At 35.5% G+C, this 22,198-nt stretch overlaps 1 protein-coding gene across 2 annotated transcripts in view; it reads left to right on the top strand.

Annotated features, from left to right (window-relative positions):
• Dph6 (diphthamine biosynthesis 6) overlaps positions 1-22,198 on the top strand; it is a 123,669-nt gene that overhangs the window by 91,479 nt on the left and 9,992 nt on the right. For both annotated transcript variants that reach the window (XM_028875769.2, XM_028875770.2), the window contains one exon: positions 15,762-15,823. In XM_028875769.2, the coding sequence (XP_028731602.1) occupies positions 15,762-15,823 (62 nt within the window). The remainder of the gene's footprint in view (positions 1-15,761; positions 15,824-22,198) is intronic.

Raw genomic sequence — 22,198 nt, 5'->3', positions numbered from 1 at the left:
TTCAATTGCATGTGGATTTATATAGTCAACTTCTATTTATCTGAATTATAAAAGGTGTTTGATATGATTTTCCTCCTTTTTCTTGACTTTTATTAATCTGTTTCCATTATTACATTTATTAGTTAACTAATTAAATATTATTTTCATTCTTGTCTAGTGGTTACTATACATTAACTTTCCTTCTTTCCTGGACTTGTTATAGTTACCTTGCATTTTAATCTACACATGTGTCTATCTTTACAGTGTATTATTTTCTTTCTGTAACATTTATGTATATTACCTGTATTCTCCCTCTCACTATACTGTATTCTCCTTTAATGTACTTGTTTAACTCTAGTATAGCTTCCTACTGCCTCAATAACTCACTTTAATATTCTTCAATATAGCTTTGCTGGTGAGAAATGCCTTTCCTCTGTATGACTAATTTTTCTTTCATTTGAAATCTATTTTCATGGTACTATGGAGATCACAGCATTTATCATCATTGTAACTATATTTTACCTAGCACAAGCCTTGAAATATTTTTGACTCATCTGCCTCATGATTTATATGCTATATATTAGAAATGTTTATGTTTTAATAATCTTTTTATGTCAGTTTTATGTGGGGGAGTGGAGTGTCATATGCTTGTATGTTTGTTTGCTTGCTAGATAGCTTACTTGTTTGTTACCAGGCCTTAATAACAGGGTCAGGCTGTCTCTGAATTCATAGTCATCCCCCGGTCCTGGGATTAAAGCTACATATCGCATTGTTTTGTTTTAAATGTCACTAGTGGCTCGATTTTATTTTGATTATTGCTGCCTGCTTTATGTAGATAATCTATAGATTTCCTAAATCTTAGTTACAGTTCTGGCTATCATTCCTTGTAGTATCTCAGATTTTCCTTTTGATTTTGACTGTGGTCTCGGTCCTACCCATTGGTATCTCTAGAGAGGCTGTCCAAGAGAAGTACATAAAGGTTTTTCTTCTTTTTTTTTTTTTCTATTCAATCCTTTTTGTTTATTAATTTATTGTAGATGAGCTGTCTTTTTGATACATTTATAAAAGTCATTCCCGCCGGGCGGTGGTTAAACCTTGGGGCTTTGCCCTTCAGTCCTTCAGTCCTTCTCTGCTTTCTGTACTTGCCAGCCTCACCGTCTCACTTGCTTTGCTAGGATATTTCTGATAAGATGTAGTTCTCTGTTCTAGGAAACCTCAAGCTATTTCTAAATAATATTTCTAAATCATAACATTTTAAACTAGCTTTAAAATGTTAAACTTGAAAGATGTAAGAAATGCATTTGTGATTGACATTGGTAATGGCTTACATTGGTTACAGTAGGTTTTTAGAAGGAAATATTCCCATCAGACACTTTAAAACTAATTATGATGTTTCACAAAGCCCAGCTTTTTAAAGGTCTTAAAGAGCAAATACAACAATAGTTTTAGATAGTAATTGGATTGGAAATCACTGATTTCATTTCATTTCTTTTTTAGCTCCAGTATTTAAAAAAAAAAAAAAAAAAAAAAAAGATCTTATCAGGATGCATTTCTCACCTGCCTTGGTCAGGTGTAATTAGGCACAAGCAAATTGAATGGAGCCAGTGTGCTCTGGGGCCATTCAGCTGTGCTTCATAATTGCATTTTTTTTTAAGTATAAAGGTTGTTTAACATATCATGTGGCAAAAAGGAAAGTTAAAGTAAAGGTTTCCTGTTTATCTTTAGGTAAATTGCCACTACTGTTTGCTTTAACACACAATGGACTGCAGACAGGAAGAAGGGAGGCCTGCTAATAGAGTGTAATATTCGGGTCTTTCTTCTACATTTGTCAGCATCCCAGGGCTGCAGACTACTTAAGTTTTTTCCCCCTTAATTCTCTTTTACTGAGAAAGTTCCAGTTTCACATAAGCAGCAACATATTTGAAGAGATTTGAAAAATTTGAACATGTTTGAAATATTATTTGTGATCATTTTCAATTCATTTCCAAATTAAAAAGGTTAACTTACTCTTAGAGTCAGTTCCAAAATAAATATTAATCCCTAACCCTGTTCTTTTCTCCAATAAAGTGACTATTTTGGTTTTATAGTTGTAACTTATTAAATTTATGTACAAGAAAATATTTCAGATTGCATTCTCATAGTTTCAGTTGTGAACCTAGCTTTTAACAGCTGAGCCAGCCCTCAGATTACATTCTACTGCTACTGAAAATGTGATTTAATGTGCTTATACTTTTCAGTGACATTATCCTATGTGAGATCAGACTGTGTACCTAAAACATATAAAAACAAAGGAGCCAGTTACTTACGCAAATGAACGTAATAGGAACTTGATAGGAAGTCAGTGTCAACTGTGGAAGGCCCCATGATACTAACATCATTATTTCTTTATATAACCCTTCTTGCTCTTCAAACAGTTATTTGAATGTGTGCTTGAATTTCATGCTCTTTAACTTGTTGATGGCTTAGTGGTTGTTGAGATTCTAATACTTTTGATAATAGAATCAGTCCTGATTCATATTCATTGGATAAATCTAGCTACCACATCTGCCCAGAGAGAGTGCAGCAGGTGTGTGTGTGTGTGTGTGTGTGTGTGTGTGTGTGTGTGTGTCTGTATATACATACATATATTATGAAATAGATACTGTTAACTGTTAGCCATTGAGAAACAGCCTTAGCAATTTTCTGCACTATGTTAATTTGTGACAGTTGTTCTTTGAGGTGGCAAAGAGGCTAAGCACATTGGCAGGGTGGAATTAATAAGTTAATGTGGAGTGTTGTGTTTTATGTGTAGTAGTTACCTTTAAGATTACTGGTCTGGTAATGTAGGGGCAAGATGGTATAAACAGTTGGGTCTTTTCAGAAGGTATTAAATTAAAAACACCACCCTAAACACAGAGATAAAAATACATTAGCAATAGAACTTTCCAAAAAGTATTAACATGAAAATATTAAGGTTTTTTTTTCTGTATTTCCTTACCATGATTTGAAATTGCTTCTTCAAGAAGTGTGACTGTTTTGAAAATGGCACACAGAAACACCTATAACTCAGTGAGCAGAGAGTTTCCAGAACAATGGAAGGACAGCAATGGTACCAGATGAGCATTATTGAAGGATTTGTGTATTTAGCCTGAGATGGAGGCAGCAGTTTACTATGCCAAAGAGAATAAGAACTTTTAATAGCAATCTACAATATTTGAAAGGCTGTTGGTACTTTTTGTGTCTTCGCAGGATAGTGCTAAGAGCAAGAAAAAGTTACAGGTGAGAGAAGTCTTGGTTTGTTCTGGGAGCTTTCTAACATTTGGTGCAGTCACATAATGGCACAGAAGGGTGTCCCAGGTTTTTGAATGGATTTCAAATTTCTACTTCTGGCCCTTGCTTTTTCCCTATATAATTGTGCTCCTTCTTGAGACAGAAATGGTAAACAGAAGTTGGTAAACTGAAGGATGAAGACTGGCTTCCCTTTTTTAACTTTTGAGTACTATACTACTGGCTTCCCTTTTTTAACTTTGAAGCAATATAATACTGGCTATGAAGATGGTTCTAAAGAATTATTTTAAATAACCTGGTCATGGGCAAATAAGTATGTATTATTATTCAGTAAATATACTGTTGGAAACTGAGTCCACTGAGGGAGACAGTCCTAATTTGATATGTAAAATCAGTCTGACTGTACTAACAGCAATGCTTGTTAGTTCCCTTTTAAATCTGTTGATTATACTCAGCATACTGATAAGAAACTTAGAGTGAATTGGGGCTTTCAGATTCCAGTTCACCAATATAAACATTGTTATCTGCTTCTTTCCCTGTTGCCTGATGGACTTTTGTTTACTTCCTGGATTTGGGAGCTCAGCTTCCTTCCACACTATCACCATGCCTCTTGGCCCTGGTAAAATTCTTCTTTTCCTAGTAGGAAGGAAATCTGTATTACCAGTGACATCCATTTTCTTTCCTCAGATTTTGAATATACACTTCAAGTTTTTCACTCTTTTGGCTAACATTAAAAGATGCCTATGACCCAATGCTAGGGAACAAAAGAGAAATTGTCCCTGAAACTTTGTTTTCCTTACTTAGCAAGTTTTACAATTAATGGCTGAAGTTTCTCCTGTGGCCTCTCTTCCTGAAGATTGTGCTTATTTATTTCCCCCAACAGTCTCATGTGACCTTGTTAAAAGCTTCTGTAATTCCCAAATAAATTACATTTACTGTTTTAGTTCTATCTAGTATTTTATTGACATTTCCTGATAAGTTTAATAGGATGGAGAGAAACAGTGTTCTCTTTATAGACTCAGTAGGTGATTTGACCTCAGCCAGTTAACCTTATCCTGATGTAGAAGGAAGCTATTCTTAATTAGACTCTATCAGTTTCTCCATTATCAACCCAAGAGCTTCTCATCTATACCTCAATAAATCTTCATTTTATTGTTGCTCTTTCCTAAAGAAAGCTTTCATATTAGCAAAACAGCACTGTTCAGAAACAGTTGCTGGTTTTCGGATGCTCAGCCATGTCACACTTTATTTCCTTCAGAAACTCTCAGTTGAACACCATCTGGCTGTGGTGATTTATTGCTGTGGAATTTCTCCAGTTGCTCTCTTCTTTCCCCCTAGGATATTGCTCTTTGCTACTGCTCCACTAGTTCTCAAAGTGCCCTTGGAGTAGTCCTTTCCCCCCTGGCTGCACAGTTGTGCCGAGCAGTGCAGCACAGACCCAGTGAAGTGCCCTGCTGCCCTCCTCTCTGGTTGAGTCCTCTTCCTGAGCAGCCCAGCGCTTCCACTCATGCACCTGTCTTGGCTTCCTGTTACTCTTTGTCCTTTTTGTATCTCAGATTCTGCATTTCCCAACCATACTACTCTGGTTTTTGATTTTTAAAATACTGTATTATAAGATGATATAGACACTTTCAACAGAATCAGGAGCAGTTCTGTGGAGCTGTTTCCAGTTCTTCTTTTGGCTGTGCACAACCTTCTCCTTTGACCTTTCAGATAATGTCATGATGCATAATCACTGGTAGCTACTGTGCTCCTGTTTCTTTTGAGTAGCTTGAATTGCTTTTAAACTCTTTACTTCTCTCTCAAAAGACTGCTAACTAGAATTTTCTTTCCAAATTTACTGTACACTTTTTAGTCTCACCTTTTTGGTTCACAATAAGAGATGCCCATACTAATTAGACCATGTGCTTTAATTGTGTGGCCTTACCAATTGCTAGGTTCCACTCCCACGCACACTCACTTGTGGTAGTTCTATACATTACCTTAATCTGATTCTGCATCTAACTGCCCAAATAAGCCATGCTACGGCATGTTAATTATTGCTCCCTCTCATTGTACTCTTCTGCCATTCATTTGGATAATAATGGACATAATTAAAATCATGCATTGTAATAGCCTTTCTAGAAAGAATGCTTAACAGCAAAGGTTAAAAGCAATTTATGTTATTCTTTTATATTCTATAGTTAGCAAATTTTATACCTGGACTTGGTTCAAATAATTATTTTGTTAAAAAAGATTACTTAATATGATTTAAAGTATAGTTAATTGTGATTTAAATATATTCTGTCTTCACTTAGAGTAATTTAGTACAGATTTTTTTAAAGCTTCAAAGTTTTACCATACCCAGCTGTATCATAAATTATTTATAATTTTCAACTTATGAAACAAAATTAAGGATTATATCTCAACTTTTAAGTAATTTTGATATAATCTTCAGTTTGAAATTCAAATACAACTAGTCATACAGCTGGCTATCTCTGAATAGAAGCATCATTTTCTTAGTTTCATAAGTGGAGTTACCGATTATAACAGCAGGGAAAAGGAATGCTGATTTGGTTTATTTTAATATTAGCTCATTGTTCCTTCATGTGAGGCAGGCTGTTTTAACAAATGTTAACCCTGTAATATCTGATTCTGATATGGATATGTTCCTTGAACTTTTTAAATAAATTGAGATTCCATAACCAAAGTACTTTGCCCATATATATTCAAATATATGATATATAGGAATATTTATCTTATTTATATATGTGTATATAGGGATATTTGTACATATACAAACTTCAAGAAATGTCTACTAAATAGTCATACATTAGATATGTGTGTTCATGTGCATGTGGATACTTAGCTGTATGTGGATGTGTGTGCACAGTTATGTGCATGTGTATTTAGGATGGAGAAGAACTGCAGTGTCGTCTCGTCAGGAACAGCCATTCACCTACTTTAAGGAGCAGCCTTTCATTGCCCTAGATATGACCAATTAGGCAAGACTGCCTGACAAGGGGGCCCCGTGGATCTTCCTGTCTGTATCTCCCAACACTGAATTAGATGTGAATCCCACCATGCCCAGCATTTGTATGTGAGTTTGGGGAATCAAATGCAGGTACTATTCATACAGGGTAAGTGCATTAACAACTATGCCACCCCCTCTGCCCTAAAATTTAAAATTGAAACCTGTCAGCCTTCACCTCCCCCAATAGTTATCCCTCTTAAAATTAAAAAAAAATACACTATTCACAAATAAATATGAAAGGACCCTGCAATAATGCATGCTACTCTAAAAGCTAACTCTCTGTGTCACACATACAGATATGTCAGATAGTTTGCACTACAACAATGTCCATGATAATATGTAGTAAATTGAAAACTTCTTCTAAAAGAAGTCAGCTAGTCATGTTTTTTGTCTCTGTAGCTTATTATGACTATACAAAAATTTATGTTTATTGTTTTCTATGATCCATGATAGATAGCATGATGGTTTGAATGAAAGTGGCTCCCATAGTCTCATAGTGAGTCGCACTGTGGCCTTGTTGAAGGAAGTGTGGCCTTTTTAGAGGAAGTCTGTCACTGAGGGTAGGCTTTGAGGTCTCAGAAGCTCAAGCCAGGCCCAGTGTCTCACTCTCTCTTCCTGCTGCCTGCCAATTCACATGTAGAACTCTCAGCTCCTTCTCCAGCACCATGTCTGCCTGCTTGCCACCATGCTTCCCACTGTGATGATAATGGACTAAACCCCTGAATCTGTAAGCCATCTCGAATTAAATGTTTTCCTTTATAAGAATTGCTGTGGTCATGGTGTCTCTTCACAGCAATAGAAACACCAAGACAGGCAGGCAGACAGACAGATAGATAGTAGATTAACAACAGAACATCATCAAATTGGGTACTCAAAGCATCCGGCAGATATAGATAGATAGACAAGGCACTCAGCTGGAGTTCCTGATAGTGTTGGGCAGAGCAGAATGAGCACTTGGGTAAGACTTCCAAGTAAAACAAATAACAGTAGAAAGTTAGCAACATCAAATCAGGCTTACAAACACCCAGCAGAAATCAAGTGAGGATGTCAAGGCACTCAGCTGGACTTCCAATTGAGCTTACTCTTCATGAATGTACTTCCAGTTTTCTTTTATACTGTAGGCATTTTTGTATCATGGGATAAACAATAGGAACATCTGTTAGAAATGGTTTACCTTCAAGCACTTGTTAAGGACACAGTGTTTTAACTCTGGCTGTTTTGCTGTTTTTTCTCTACCACAGAGTCAGTGAGGCCAGCCCATCTCCAGGGGCCTTGGAAAACACTTTAGACAAAAATGTTTAAATGAAAAAAACGGGATCTTGCAGGGAGACTCCACTTCGAGAGTCAGCTTTGCAGTAAGCTCAAATAACAGTGATGATAATTTACCAGTGTAATATACATAATATAAATATTCCTAATTTGGAGGGATTGAAAATGAGCTATCCCATTTTAGCTGAGATCACAATATAATGTATTAAAACTATAGATCAAAGTTGTTTTATAACATGTATAGGACTCTTAACATACAAGAGGTATTTTATTGTTAATCTCTCATCTTATGCTGACTTATATAAGTTTAAATACACAGAGTAAATGTACATAAGAAGCAAGTGAAGTCTTATATATCAGGAGGAAAGTTCTGAGGAAAACCAGTGTTTTCCAGTTATGTGTGCTTCATTTTCTAGCAAGTTATTCTCACACTGTAGAAGTCATAACTAGAGCCCTTATAATTTCATATTCTGTATTCCATAATCCATTGAGGAATGTAGGATAGTAAAGAAATTTACATGATTAAATGCTAGTGCTCGTATATTTATCTTGAAAAAGTGTAACAAGACCACAATACAAGTCAAGGCTGCCTACTCTTACCATGTCTAGTCAGCATAATACTAGAAATCTTAGTCAAAGCAATTAAATGAGAAAAAGAAATAAAAAGCACAAAGTCATAAACAAACCAAATTATTTCTGTTTGCTAATGGTATCCTGATCAAGGACAGAGAAAACTCTAAAGACTTAACAAAAAGTTAAGATTAGCTACCCAATAAAACATCAGCACATAAAATCAGCATACTAAAAAGCAATTGTATCTCTACATACAAATAGTGAACTATCAGATAATGAAATCAGGAAAATAATCCCATTCAAAATGGAAACATGAATAAAATACATAGGAGTAATCTCATCTCAACCAAAGAGATGAGAGTTTTGAACACTGAAAATTATTTTAAAAACTGGAAAGGAAATTGAAAATAAAAAGAGAAATGAAATTGATGTTAATGATTCAGAAAAATTAAAATTGTTAAAGTGTACATATTATCCAGAGTTAATGAACAAATTCAGTGCAACCTTTATTCTCCATTGGCATTCTGGTTGATGTCCATTGGAGACCTACCCTTTTTTCAATAGAAATGGAGGAGGAGTGGATTGAACCAGGTTTTTCCTATTATTCCACCAACCAGCTCCCAAATCATGACATGGAGACTTATTATTAGTTTTGAATGCTTGGCCTAGCTTGGGCTTCTTTCTGGCTAGCTCTTTTAAACATAATTAACCTGTTTCTCTTTGTCTACCTTTTGCCTTGGGGCTTATTACCTTTCTTTCTTCTGTATATCTGTCTTACTTTACTGCTGATTCTATGTCTGGCTGGTGCCTTCCTGGCTCTGGCCTCAGGACTGTACCTTTCTTTCTCCCATATTCTCTCCATTCTTCTGTTTCTCTCCTCTTCTCAACCCGAGATTTCTCCTATTTATTCTCTCTGCCCAGCAGCCTCTCCTATCCCTCCTCTGCCAAACTACTAGCCATTCACCTTTTTATTAGACCAATCAGGTGCCTTAAGCAGGTCAGGTGAAAGAGCAACACATCTTTTCATAATTAAACAAATGCAGCAAAAACAAATGGAACACATCTTTAAATAGTTAAATGTATCACAAGTGGATGCAAGCAAGAGGGAGGTGGGGAAAGGGATTGGGAAGAGATGAGGGAAGAAAAACATGGAATATAAAAAAATAAATAATAATTATTATTATTACTAATATTATTATTATTTAAAAAGAAGTAGAAAAAAGCCCCCAGAGTCATAGGAAAGCACAGAAGATCAATAGCTACATCCAATGTAAGCAGTAATAAAGCTGTGAATTTTACTTAATGAGTCCAAATATAAATCTATGGCATCTTTTTACTTTATATTATTTTTCAATATGATGTTACCATTAAAAATCATATAGACCTACGGAACAGAGTATGAAACAAAGAACCCAGAAGCAATCCATGGCTCTGTGATCCACTCTTCAAGGGTGCCAATAACACACAAGAGAATAGACAATATTTTCAATGAACAGTGCTGGAAAAAGGAGAAAGACAAATACTACTTGACCTTGTTTATACATAGAATCTACAGATGTGAAAGGGGGAGTACAAAACAGTTAAGGAAAGAGGGTTTGCATTGTGAGTTTTACAAAACAAGTAAATTCTGGGGATCCCATGTGCAGCACTATTACTTTAGCTAATAATACTGTATTGTATACTTGAACTTTCTAGTGTTTTTATAGTTTATTAACTTTCAGTTTTTATTTTGGGTAATGGTTTTAACTTTATATTATGATTAACCTACCTATAAAAACTCTGTGTAGATTCATAAGTTACAGAGGGTAAATCTTTACTTTTCAGAGGAACAGTTGAAAGTGTCTCACCTTGTTGCCCAGGCTGGCCCCAAATTCAGTACATAGCCTAGGATAGCCTCAGATTTGTGGTACTCTTCCTGTTTCAGACTCTTGAATATAGGATTACAGGCATGGACCAACATACCTTGTTCAGTAGGGTTTTTTATTATGTTGAAAATCATTAAGTAGGGCTTGGGATATGTAGGCCAATGGTAGAACACTTGCCTAGCAGCAGGAAAGCCTGCTTTCACTTCTTAGTACCCACTTCCCAAATAAATACTAGTTTTGTGAGGTGATAGAAAGTTAATTAGCTTTCATGTGATGAATACTTAAAAGTGTATACATATGAAATGACTAAATTGAATATATAAGTATACATGATTTTAAACTGTCAAATATACTTCAATAAATTTGGCAAGGAGGGAAGAGAAAATAACTTGATCAGATTTGCATTTTACACTGTTCATTCTTACTGTCATCATTAAAATTTCTATTCCTCAGGCTCTTTCCTGTATTTTTTTTGACTCACATTGAATGTTGTCCTACAGTCAGTTCATCTCACAGCTTCTGTTTCTATTTCTGTATCTCCAGTCCAGACCTCTCTGCTGGGCTCTGACCCCATTTACCTCAATGCCAATTAGACTTCTCTTCTCTGGTGAGTCTTAGGAAAATGCAGCATACTTCTAGAATGATATTTACCCTGTATTTCCCTTCCAAATTTTGCATATGTTCTGTTGCTTTGCATCTGAAATAATGGTAGCTGGTACTATTATCATTTAACTTGCTCCATACTGAAAGCCTGAGAATCATCTAGACCTTCTCTCTCTCCTACATTGCTACTACTACATGTACTGTCTGTATCCTGCCTACCATGTGCTGCTCTCAAATTTGTTCCCTTCCTTTCTTAGCAATGCTTTTGTTCTAGTACAGCTCCCTCACTTACACCACTGTGTGCCCAGGTCGTTCATTTTCCATCTCATCTTCAGTCATGTTTCCAGGGAAGGAAGTGGACTGAAGCTAGAATGACCTTTCTAAATTTCAAATTGGATCAAAGGTCCAACTGAGTCTTCCTGCAGTCGGCTAGAATCTGTCAGTCTTCTGTAATTCAGCCAGAAACCCTCACAGTAAAAACTAAAGCCATAAGGACCTGGCATTTATTTATTTACTTATTGCATCTTTAACCTTAGCTCTTTGCTTTCCTACAACCTCTACCCTTACCTGGCTTCCAGGTTCCAGTAGTCCTCATGTTTAAAACAATAACACTTAGGCAAATGTTCTTAAAGAAATATTTCCAGGAGCCCCTTTCTGTTGTTCCCATATCTTTCACTTTTTATTTGATCTTTTCCTCTTCAGAACTGCACAATATTTTTAAAGTAGAAAAGAGGAAAATTTTGTCCATCACTAGTAAGTATTGATTGCTATAACTGCATAATTATACTCAATGTGATTTACTGGCTATTCATTTAGTATATACCATAGATTTTAAAGTTATTCCATAGTCTACTTGATGTTAAAAATCTCAGTTTACAGATTTAAAAAAGAAGACCCATATTAAGACAGGCCTTGACACAGTGATTAAGATAGTTGAGAATTTGGTGGCCTAATTAGAGAAATGGAAATTATAAATGTTGAAATAATGTCCTTGCTCTAGTATTCACTTTCACATGTCAGCTCATTTTTATTTTAGAGATTACATAACCAACCTTTTTTAACCTATCTGTCATTTTTAACAAAATTTTTTTCCAAAATGCTCAAATATGTTATGATTGTGTAGGTTTTACATCTAGGAACAACTGAATGTTACATTTATTTAAAAAAAAAAAAAAACTTTACAAAATGAGATTACTTGTTCTGGTAACTCGTGAACATGATAGAGACAGGAAGAGATTATGTGGTGTGTGTGTGTGTGTGTGTGTGTGTGTGTGTGTGTGTGTGTGTGTTTTAATTGTGAAGTTATATCAGATTCTCAGTTCCTGCTTGCAATGGATTAAATGAAAATTATAGGCAGACCAGAAATTGCTTCTCAGACTGATTATGCCTTTTCTAATATCGGTAGTGATTTTCCAGTTAAAAGTGTACACTGCTAAAGTTAAGATGGGAACAAAATTCATTTCCTTGGACTCTGTTAAAAATAGCATTATCAACTACTTTGTGATGTTTCCCTCTGCATATATTGGGCTGTCCTGAAGAAATAAACCTCCACTTGCTTTTTTGACAGCAGATAATAAATTGGCTGATATAATTCAGTTGAGATGTTGAAAACTGCATTGAAAATAATGGGGCATAACATTTTAGGGTTAACATTTATTCATAGATGATGCAATTAAATAAAGCACGCATTAACTTCAAGGTCAGTCAGTAAAGTAATAAAATTGAATATTTTAATTGAATTGTAATCGTTTCCCATTGATACATGCAACTAAAGTAAAATGGATGTCAGCTCTGCAAATTATAGTTCTTCCTCCTAATTAATTTCTTAATTCTGCATGGAGTTATCCAGTGCCTAGGTCTTGTTGTGGGTTTATTCACCCACCCAGCTTCCATCATGGGATGTCTGTAAGATGTGATTGAATGGTTAGATGGCAGGATTTACAGTAAATCTTCTCCCCAAGTTTGGAGAAAATCTTGTTAGTGGCTTAGAATAATCTCATGCCTGAGTATTAAAGCATGCTAGAAATGAAATGGGTCCTCCATTCTCTGGACTGTTGTCTTCTTTGTTAATATGTTATTTCTTGATATCACTGATTATATCAACATTAATAAATGGCTCAATGACTAAAGTTTTTAGGCGACATGGGTCCATTGAGAGAGCTTTGCATAGCTGACTGTTGGAGAAGATAAACTAAAGAATTTGGTGAGATTTCAGTGAAGCACAGTTTGTGTGTGTTCACGACCCAGGCTTCACTGGGTCACAGTCACAAAATGGAATGAATCCAAACAAGAAATGTCTATCTGGAGGAAGGAGATGAGTTGAAGCCTTTGGATAAAGTTTGCACTAAAGAGTCCATGAGCTATTCTGTCTTCTTCATAATCATCTCAAAGTATTTAATGTAGCTTTACATAAAATAAATGAGAAACATGTAATCACAAAGATGTTTTCAATTACACTGACGTTGTGTTGAATATAGATACTATTTTTTAAGGAGCATATTGTACCTTTTAGACTAGATGCATTAGTTGTTAAGTAACTGCTTGAATTTTTTAAAATTTGACTGTATAAGATGGATTTGAACATTACCAAATTCTCATTTTTAATATACCTTCAAATAGTTCCACATAATATAATCCTTTTAGCACAAACTAAGCTGTGTATCAGGACTACTGTTAAGTTGTCCCCTCTTCCCGAAAAGCTAACAAGTTAAAAACTCAGAAGCAATTCTTACTTTCCAAAGTTCGTATTTAATTTGAACTCAAACATTGACTTGATTATTTTAAAAACTTCTAAAGAATTCCAGTGAAGAATATATTTTATTGATGCTAATCTCACCCTGGGTGTCAGTTCTCAATTATAAACATTCCTGAATATCAGAATTCTCTGTGAGTAACATCCAGTTAGAAATTCCTAAAACTTGGAAGGAGTAGAGGGAGAGGAATTTGTAATCAGGATATGTTGTGTGAGAAAATAATCTATTTTCAGTAAAAGAAAAAAATCATGAACACACACTACATATTTATTGAAAATTAGATGATAATTTAATACATTTAAGGGGATCCATTTTAGCAAATATTTATTTTAAAGACATTCTTTGTAAGCAAAAGTAATTATATACAAACTGCACATAAAATGGTAAAATGTTTCTGTATAAGCAAAATTTAGAAAAATACTTGAAACTGTAAGAAAATTAAGAATTCAATTATATTGGTTTTCATTTGCATGTTATTAATAATTTATGGAGTCATTGGTGCTCTAGGAATTAAGAGTTTATTGAGAGCTCTTCTGCATCTGAATATTTTGGGGGACATAGGACAGATAGTCTTTCTATTACATCCACAACTAATAGTGCCCCTGTAGTGAAGCCTGGGCTGATTTAAAGTTAACAATAATGAGAGGCTTAGGCCATTTCCTTCTCAAGGACATTAGTGTCAATCCCTAGAGGTCTCTGGCTCTTATCCAAGAAATGTTTTGTAAAAACAACCTGAAGTGTACCTCATATTAATAGTAATCATGAGGTCCCTAATCACTGGTCACTTTCTAATGAACAGAAAACAAAAATGAAGCAAACGTGGAAATGGCTCTGATAGAGTTCTTTGCCAGGTGTGAAAAGCAAAATTCCTAAGTAGGCATTATTGAGGACAGTGCAACATATAAGCCAGACACAGTATTACTAATGTTTACTACTGTAGAAAGATCTACTCAGAAAAGTACTTAGATTACCATATTGAATTGAGACACAGTAACACATTAATCAGGATTTTTTTGGTAAAGAAGTATAGTCTATTTAAATAGACATTGTTTTGATAATAACTATGATTTGATTTCTTAATACAAGTATATCCATATTGTACTATTAAGTGAACTAATTTTATAGGTGTAACAGTCTAACATCATTTTATTTTCTATTCTGATTCTATAATTTCATTTAAAGTTAAAATAAAATAAGAATAAAACAAATTCACACTGTTGTCTTTGGTGGTTGGTTATTTTTTTTCTTTTGGGGACCCTGCCACCCAGCTCCCAAGAAAGTCACACATGGAGACTTATTCTTTTTTTTTTTTTTTTGGTTTTTCGAGACAGGGTTTCTCTGTGTAGCTTTGCGCCTTTCCTGGAACTCACTTGGTAGCCCAGGCTGGCCTCGAACTCACAAAGATCCGCCTGGCTCTGCCTCCCGAGTGCTGGGATTAAAGGCGTGCGCCACCACCGCCCGGCAAGACTTATTCTTAATTATAATTTTTTAATTAATTAATTTATTTTTTATTTTACAGCACCATTCAGTTCCACATAATAGCCACAGATTCCCATGCTCTCCCCCCCCCCGCCCGCCCCCTCTTCCTCTCCCCAGCCCACCCCCATTCCCACCTCCTCCATATCAAGGTCTCCCCCGAGGACAGGGATCGACCTGATAGACTCAGTCCAGGCAGGTCCATAAATGCCCAGCCTTAACTTGGCTTGCTACTTAACTTTAAATTATTCCATTTACCTTTTGCCTTTGGGCTTTTACCTTTCTTTTACGTCTGTAAATCTTACTTTCACTCTTACTCCGGGGCTGGCTGGGTGGCTGGCCCCTAGCATCCTCCTCTCCTTCTCTCTTGTTCTTTCTTCCTCTCTTCCCGAATTTCTCTTTCTATTTATTCTCTTTGCCTGCCAGCCCCACCTATCCTTTCCCCTACCTCACTATTGGCTGTTCAGCTCTTTGTTAGACCATCAGGTGTTTTAGACAGGCAAAGTAACACAGCTTCACAGTTAAATAAATGCAACATAAAAGAATGCAACACATCTTTGCATCATTAAATAAATGTTCCACAGCATAAACAAATGTAACGCATCTTAAAATAATTTTCTACAACAGTCTCTAAATATAATAAGCCACAACTAAAATGCTGAGGTTTTGTACTTCCTGTTTTTGAAATTATACTATTTTCATCTTAATTATAATTCCCTGAAAAAGAAAGTCAAATTGAAGGAAGCATCTGCCTATTGATGCAACTGAAATAAACTAAAAATTGTGTTTTAGGAGTAAGAGAGCAAGTTATCTCAGTGAAATAGGAAAGTAAATGCTGGCAGAGTACATTTAAGTTGAAAATCAAAACAACTTAAGATACATATGCATTGCTTTCCTAGATGAGGAGGGATCAAGGGAAAGGAAATGTGCCTTTACAGTTTTAAATTTACCCTTTCCTGACAGGCTTAGATCCTGATAAGCATCTTGGGAAAACCCTGCATGAAATGGAGCCTTATCTTTTTGAGGTAAGAATTTATGCTCATCTCCAAAATATCAGTATCTGAAAGAGGAAAATAATACCATAGCATAATGACTGTAACAATGATTTTATTTCAGAAAAATTTAGATGCATTCATTTTATGATTTGTGAAAGGGTTAAACTTCATAGTATATGTATGTAGAAGTGTGTTTAAAGTTATATAAAATGATAGCCAGTTTGTGGAACTCATTCCAAACTGAATGCGTCTGTAATTGCAAGAGTAAGTAACCTCAAAGGAAAATTCTGTGACAACATGGTTTTTTTTTTGTTAAAATAGACAGCATGTGCTGCATGAATATTGATTGCTGTATTACTGACACCTCTGCAGTGTCTCTCTCTGACTCAGACTCAGTGTCAGGCACGGGAGTGGGAACTTCTGGAACTTACTGAATCTGGTCCTTTTTACAAAGATGAACAAACATTCCAAGAAGCAAAGGAATTATCCCAACCATTCAAATAACCTCCTTCATCTTTACCATTGTCAAGTCCAAAGTGTGTTCTACATACTAAAATAATATTGATTTTCATTATTCCTTCCTATTAATTCTATTGATTTGTATTTGAGATTGAGAGCAAATGTTGGCTTTTATATAGCACTGGTTCAATCACTGAAGCAGTGTGATTGTTAGATTGTGAGAAGATTATTAACCTACAATCTAGATAGAGATAGACGATGACTGTTTCTGTGGAAGAGCATTGAGTTACCTCAAGCTCAACTATCAGAGACAGTGAAGCTCGTGTAGTGGGGCAGAGTGAAATCAGCATGCCACAACAGCTTCATACAGAGAATGGAAGCACACAAGGATTTAGTCATTGACTTTCTGCAGCACACTGACAAATAACAAACCTACGTCCTCTGCTGATCACCACCATTGCACTTAAGTCTCATTGGTTAAAAACATTTGTCTTCGGGTTATATGTTATAACATAAAAGCTAGTCTGTTTAACATCAAGCTTGTCTTGGTTTTTTCACTAAACCCTGCTGCCTTCTGTAATAATAAGTGCTTCTGATTTCCTTCATTGTGTGTGAATAATTGTTGGTTCTTCATTTTCCAGCTTGTGGAAATGTTGATGCCAATGTCTTTTCATCTTACTATCACAATATTTCCATATAATGATATCACACATCTGTTTCCTATAAAAGTTTCATGGACTTCCAATTTTTCCTCTCCTAATCAATGAATACTGCTGCTAGACTATATTTCCTCACCTTTCTTGTAATAACATGAATCACTGTTGAAAAATCCTCTGAATCTTATTATTTATTATCCTAAATTGTCTGGCCCATCCCTGAAGGCCCTTCAACTGCCCTATGTTTCCACCTTACCTTTTCCTTACCAATCTATCAACACCAGTTTAATTTCATTTAGATCAAGTTTCCTCCTGTCTTTGTGTGCCTTCCTGCTAATGAGTCTTCATTCATATTGATTTACTTTGTGGCCACTGCCCAGATAAATTTCACCCATTATTCAAATCTGTTTAAGATCTTTTATCAGCTGCACCAAGACCTGTGGCCCTATTCTCTATAGCAGCTCCTGCCTGTACTTACATTAGGAACCAGGTTGCTCTTATCTGATGCAGGTTATTAGGGTTTTTCTTCCCTTACTTGCTACAGTACACATTCCATGAAAAACACTAAGTGTTCAATTTGTTTTCTTCCCATTTCAGCAGTTTGCACAGAACTGGTAACATGGGTTGATTCTGAAAATACTCTATTCAGTTCTACAACTACCACATGACAATCGAGACCAAGAGCTCATTTACAAGATATATTCAGAAAAATGTGAGGGCCACAAATTGGGACAGCTGGGAACTTTTATGCTTCCCTTTAAATACAACAACCAGGTACTGCTGGTCAAACTACCTATAACAATTGTTCTCCCTTCCTCAGAAGTCTTCATTTACTCAACAAACAAGTATCACTGATCAAACTACTTACGATAATTTTTCTCCCTTCCTCGAAAGTCTCCATTTACTCCTCAATATTTAGATAATTAATCCCCACTTACTTCAGTATTCTAAACATTTCAATATGTGGTTTTTATTTCCCAGAAAAGCTTTGGTTAAGATATACTCCAAAGAAAGGAGACTAATGGCTGAAAACCAATTCTTCTGCCTTATGTGTTGGAATATCTAAAATTCTAGGGACCATAAGTGTTTCAATTTTCAGATTTTATTTTCAGTTTTTGCAATCTTTGTATATACATAATGAAATATTCTGGTTTAAGCCCTAAGATTAAACATAAACTTCAGTTTCATATATATATCATAAATACACATGGCTTATAGGTCATTTTTGTATTTGAATATTATATGGCAATACTCGGGTTTACCCATAACCAATTTCTTGACACTTCCTAAAATGTTATGTGAATTTTATTTTTCTTACAGAATTAAAAATACCTTTTAAAGAGAAACATGTAATTGGACATACTAATGGGGTGTCATATAGTACTTCAAAATATGTATATATCATGTAATATTTTAATTAGTATAAACATATCTATCTTCTCAGTTAGTTATACTTTTATGTAAAGCATTAAAATTCCTTCCTTCCTTCTAGGTTTATGAAATACACAGTACATTACTAGTATCTATAGCCACCCTACTTTATTGGTTTTTCTACAGAGTCCTTCAACTCATAATGTCAAAATCAAAAGAGGGCTTGTAAAAAAATTCTTTTGTCAAAGCCACAGTCTCTCACTTCCTTTCTTTCACTTTCTAAAACTTGACTTCATTATATATCAATATTGCTTTGGGAGAGAGATAATTTCAATCTGGGGCAGTGAGTAGATAAGACTACAAACAGAACCGTGGCCATAAAACAAATGGTTGCAAGATGCTTATGTGAACACAGAAAGCAACCAAATAAAAACTCAAATGACACCAATTTCTCTACATACCAAACATAATATGTTATAAGTTGTGGTGGCATTGTGTTCCCCAAAATATTGTGTACCCTAATAAACTTATCTGGGGTCAGAGACAGAACAGCCACAATATTAAACATAGAAGGCACATGCCTTTAATCCCAGCAATTGGGAGGCAGAGCTAGGCAGAAATCCATGTGTTCAAGGATACCGCCAAGCATGGTGACTCACGCTTTTAATCCCAGGAAGTGGTGGTAGAAAGCAGAAAGGTATATAAGGTGTGAGGCCCAGAAACTAGAAGCATTTGGCTGGTTAAACATTTGAATGGTTAAGCTTTTAGGTTTTGAGCAGCACAGTTCAGCTGAGAGCCATTCGGATATGAGGACACAGAGGCTTCCAGTCTGAGGAAACAAGATCAGCTGAGAAGCTGGCCAGGTGAAGTTAGCTGTGGCATGTTCTGGTTCTCTGATCTTTCAGTCCACCCCAATACCTGGCTCAGGTTTGATTTTATTAATAAAACCTCTAAGATTCATGCTACAATAAGTGTATACTCATTCCACTTTTCTTTTAATCTTTACTATGTGTTTGTCACATAACAAGAAGTGTTTAGTTTTGTTTAATCAAAGAAGGAATTAATATTAGGGACTATATATATATATATATATATATATATATATATATATATATGCCAAAGGACAGTATGAAACTAATAAGTTATTGTGGAGAGCTGCAACTCATGCCATAGTGCTCTCCCTGACAACACCCAGAGACACAAGGAACTGAGCTATAGGACAGGACACTAGGCATACCATGTGCTAAGTGGTCTTCATGCATGACTAGTTAATTATCTAACAAACTTATGAGGATGCTAGTATTAGTGTAGCATTTTCAGTTGAAGCATCATTTCCGAGGAGGACTTTTCCAAACTCACATGACTAGGGAATATCAGAAATAAAATTCATGTCTAAGTATGGCTGATTTCAGAGCATGCACTGTACTCTACTCCTAAGTTATTTTGAGGTATAACTAAAATAAGAATATCCTTGCCTTAGCTATAGAACAAGTAGTATGAACAGTAATATTAGCAACAGGAGAATGGCATCAGCCATGGCGGAATCCAGGAGATTCATTCATGTAAGAGGGAATAACTGATAAAAAGCATATTACAAATAGATCCATCAAGAAGTGTGTGTAACTTAGGAACAGCAGTAGGAAAAAGAATGAGAAAAGAGTATCTTCAAAAATACAATAATACAGAAGCCCATGGAAGGCTATTGGAAAGACATGAGAGGTGAATAATGTTACAGGCTCATAATATGGAAAACTATAGAGTAATTGGGTTCTGGCAACAAATTGCTAGCAGTAAGTAGACTACTATCCACTGAGTTTCCGAATGTAGAAAGGTGGAAATTTTCCTTATCCAGTAATGCATGCCATTAATCATTCATGCTGATGGCATTCAAAATTGATGTCTCAAAACAAGGCACCTTGACATTTGAGCAGCACCAAAGGAAGGTCACTCTGACCTTCTTCGCCATTGTCCCTAGAGCAGGCAATTAAGGAATGCTTTGACCTTCCTCTAAAGTAAACATGAGACTTTCATTGCGCATGTGCCATCTCTCTATCTGGAGGAAGAGAACATCACATAGAAGCACAGGAGAAAGCCTGAATAGACAGTCAGAATGCTGGTTTTTATAGGATCTGTCTGTCTGCTCACACTGCACAACTCTACAACTAAACCACTGGTAGTAGATACCCAATAAATAAGTAAATCCTCTGAATCTATTTATGCAGCATGAAATGATATGTTCAAAGCACCACTTATAAAATGAAATTGTGGTGCTTTGTATAAACCTTGTGGTCTTCTCTAGGTGAGAGGGTGTGAGAAGAAGTCCATTTGATTGGGCTCCTCCCATCTTTGGTTTTAAAATGAATAACAGATAAATTATATTTATTTTAAAAACAAAAAATCATGATTTAATAAGAAAGTTTTACAGTTAATGTTAATACTATCTGTTAAGGGGATAAACATTTAAACCTGGAGATTATAAACCCCTTAACATTAGTTCTGTAATTACTCATCTACAAATAACATTATTGTAAATGTGCATATGTAAGTAGACATGCCCCAAAACAAATTCATATAAGTCATTTCCTTTTCATATGCAGGGAATTCAGTTTTAAAATGCTGAGCTTCAAGAGTTTTTCTAGAAACCATGAATAGGTGACATCATGGAATAGGTGATGTCACCTATTCACTTCAACTCTCAAAAACTAGCTCCTCTCTTGCTTTCTATATTCACCTTCCCAATTCCCCAACCATGTTATAACCTTACTAACTTTCCTTAATACTATATGTACAGCAATCTTCTGCTCAAAATCTTGGGTGGCCAATCATTGCCTACTCAGTAAAACTGAACTATTTAACTCAGTAAAACTGAACTATTTAACCATGAATAGGTGACACCACCTATTCCATGGCTAGTTAAAAAAAAAAATTGATTGTTCTCTGTATTAGATCTCCAAAACTGGAAAATTTGTATCCTGTACCCAAGGTTAGGATGAAAGACATCAGTGACTTCTTAGCCTTGATAGACAGGGGCTATTTGTTTCTGGTTCAAATTGAACTTGTCAGCGCATACAAGTCAGACTTTTCTTATGGGGCACGCTCACATCTGAACCATAGCAGGAGGGCAGTTGATTGTTGAATACTATGCGTGAGATAATGCTCAGAGAGCATGTGCAAGTGTCCAGAAAATGTAAAAACATAGAGTCTAGTAGCATAAAAAGCCATGCATGATAAACTACATTCCAGAGGTAACATAGTATTGAAATACAGAAACAAGTCTCAAAGCAGACTAAGGTACCACGGCCTATTAAGACTGATTGTCTATGTTGAGGAGAAGGAAACTCATTGGGGCTTATGTTCATCACTTCAAATTTTACTTTATAAAATTACCCTTTTAATTTTCTCAAGTCAATCACGGTCTTTCCAAATCTGCTAATCAATCTAATGACTACACTTTCATGTGTAGGACAGAAAGAATGCTGGAAGCCTTTGGAGCTAGTTTTTGAGAGTTGAAGTTCAAAGTTGTCATCAGAGCCTTAAAATGGAAGATATGGTGCATTCTCTGCCTTGTTCATGGCTGTACTTTTAGTGTACATAATAGAATCTACAACTACAAAGTTCTGAGGAAAGAACTGTTCCTAAATGAGTTAATGAACTTAGAAAATTAACCTGCATGTAGAACAAAAGCACAGAGTTAATCTCTACACTTGTATTTCAAGCCTCTTTTGCATTGTCATATTTAGAGAATTGGGGTGCAGGGAGCTAAGAACATTGTTTTATTCATATTGAATTTGAAAGAATGTAAAGGAAAGGAAAAAGTAAATCTTAAAAAGAGATGGGAAAGTGTAGCCAGAAATGTCTCTGTTCGTGCCTAGCCCTGCAGTCTGGATGAATCTCCCACCTGCAGTGGCACACAGAGGCT

This window comes from Peromyscus leucopus, chromosome 4 (assembly GCF_004664715.2).
Source record: "Peromyscus leucopus breed LL Stock chromosome 4, UCI_PerLeu_2.1, whole genome shotgun sequence".
NCBI lineage: Eukaryota > Metazoa > Chordata > Mammalia > Rodentia > Cricetidae > Peromyscus > Peromyscus leucopus.
This window is presented reverse-complemented; position numbering and strand designations above follow the sequence as displayed.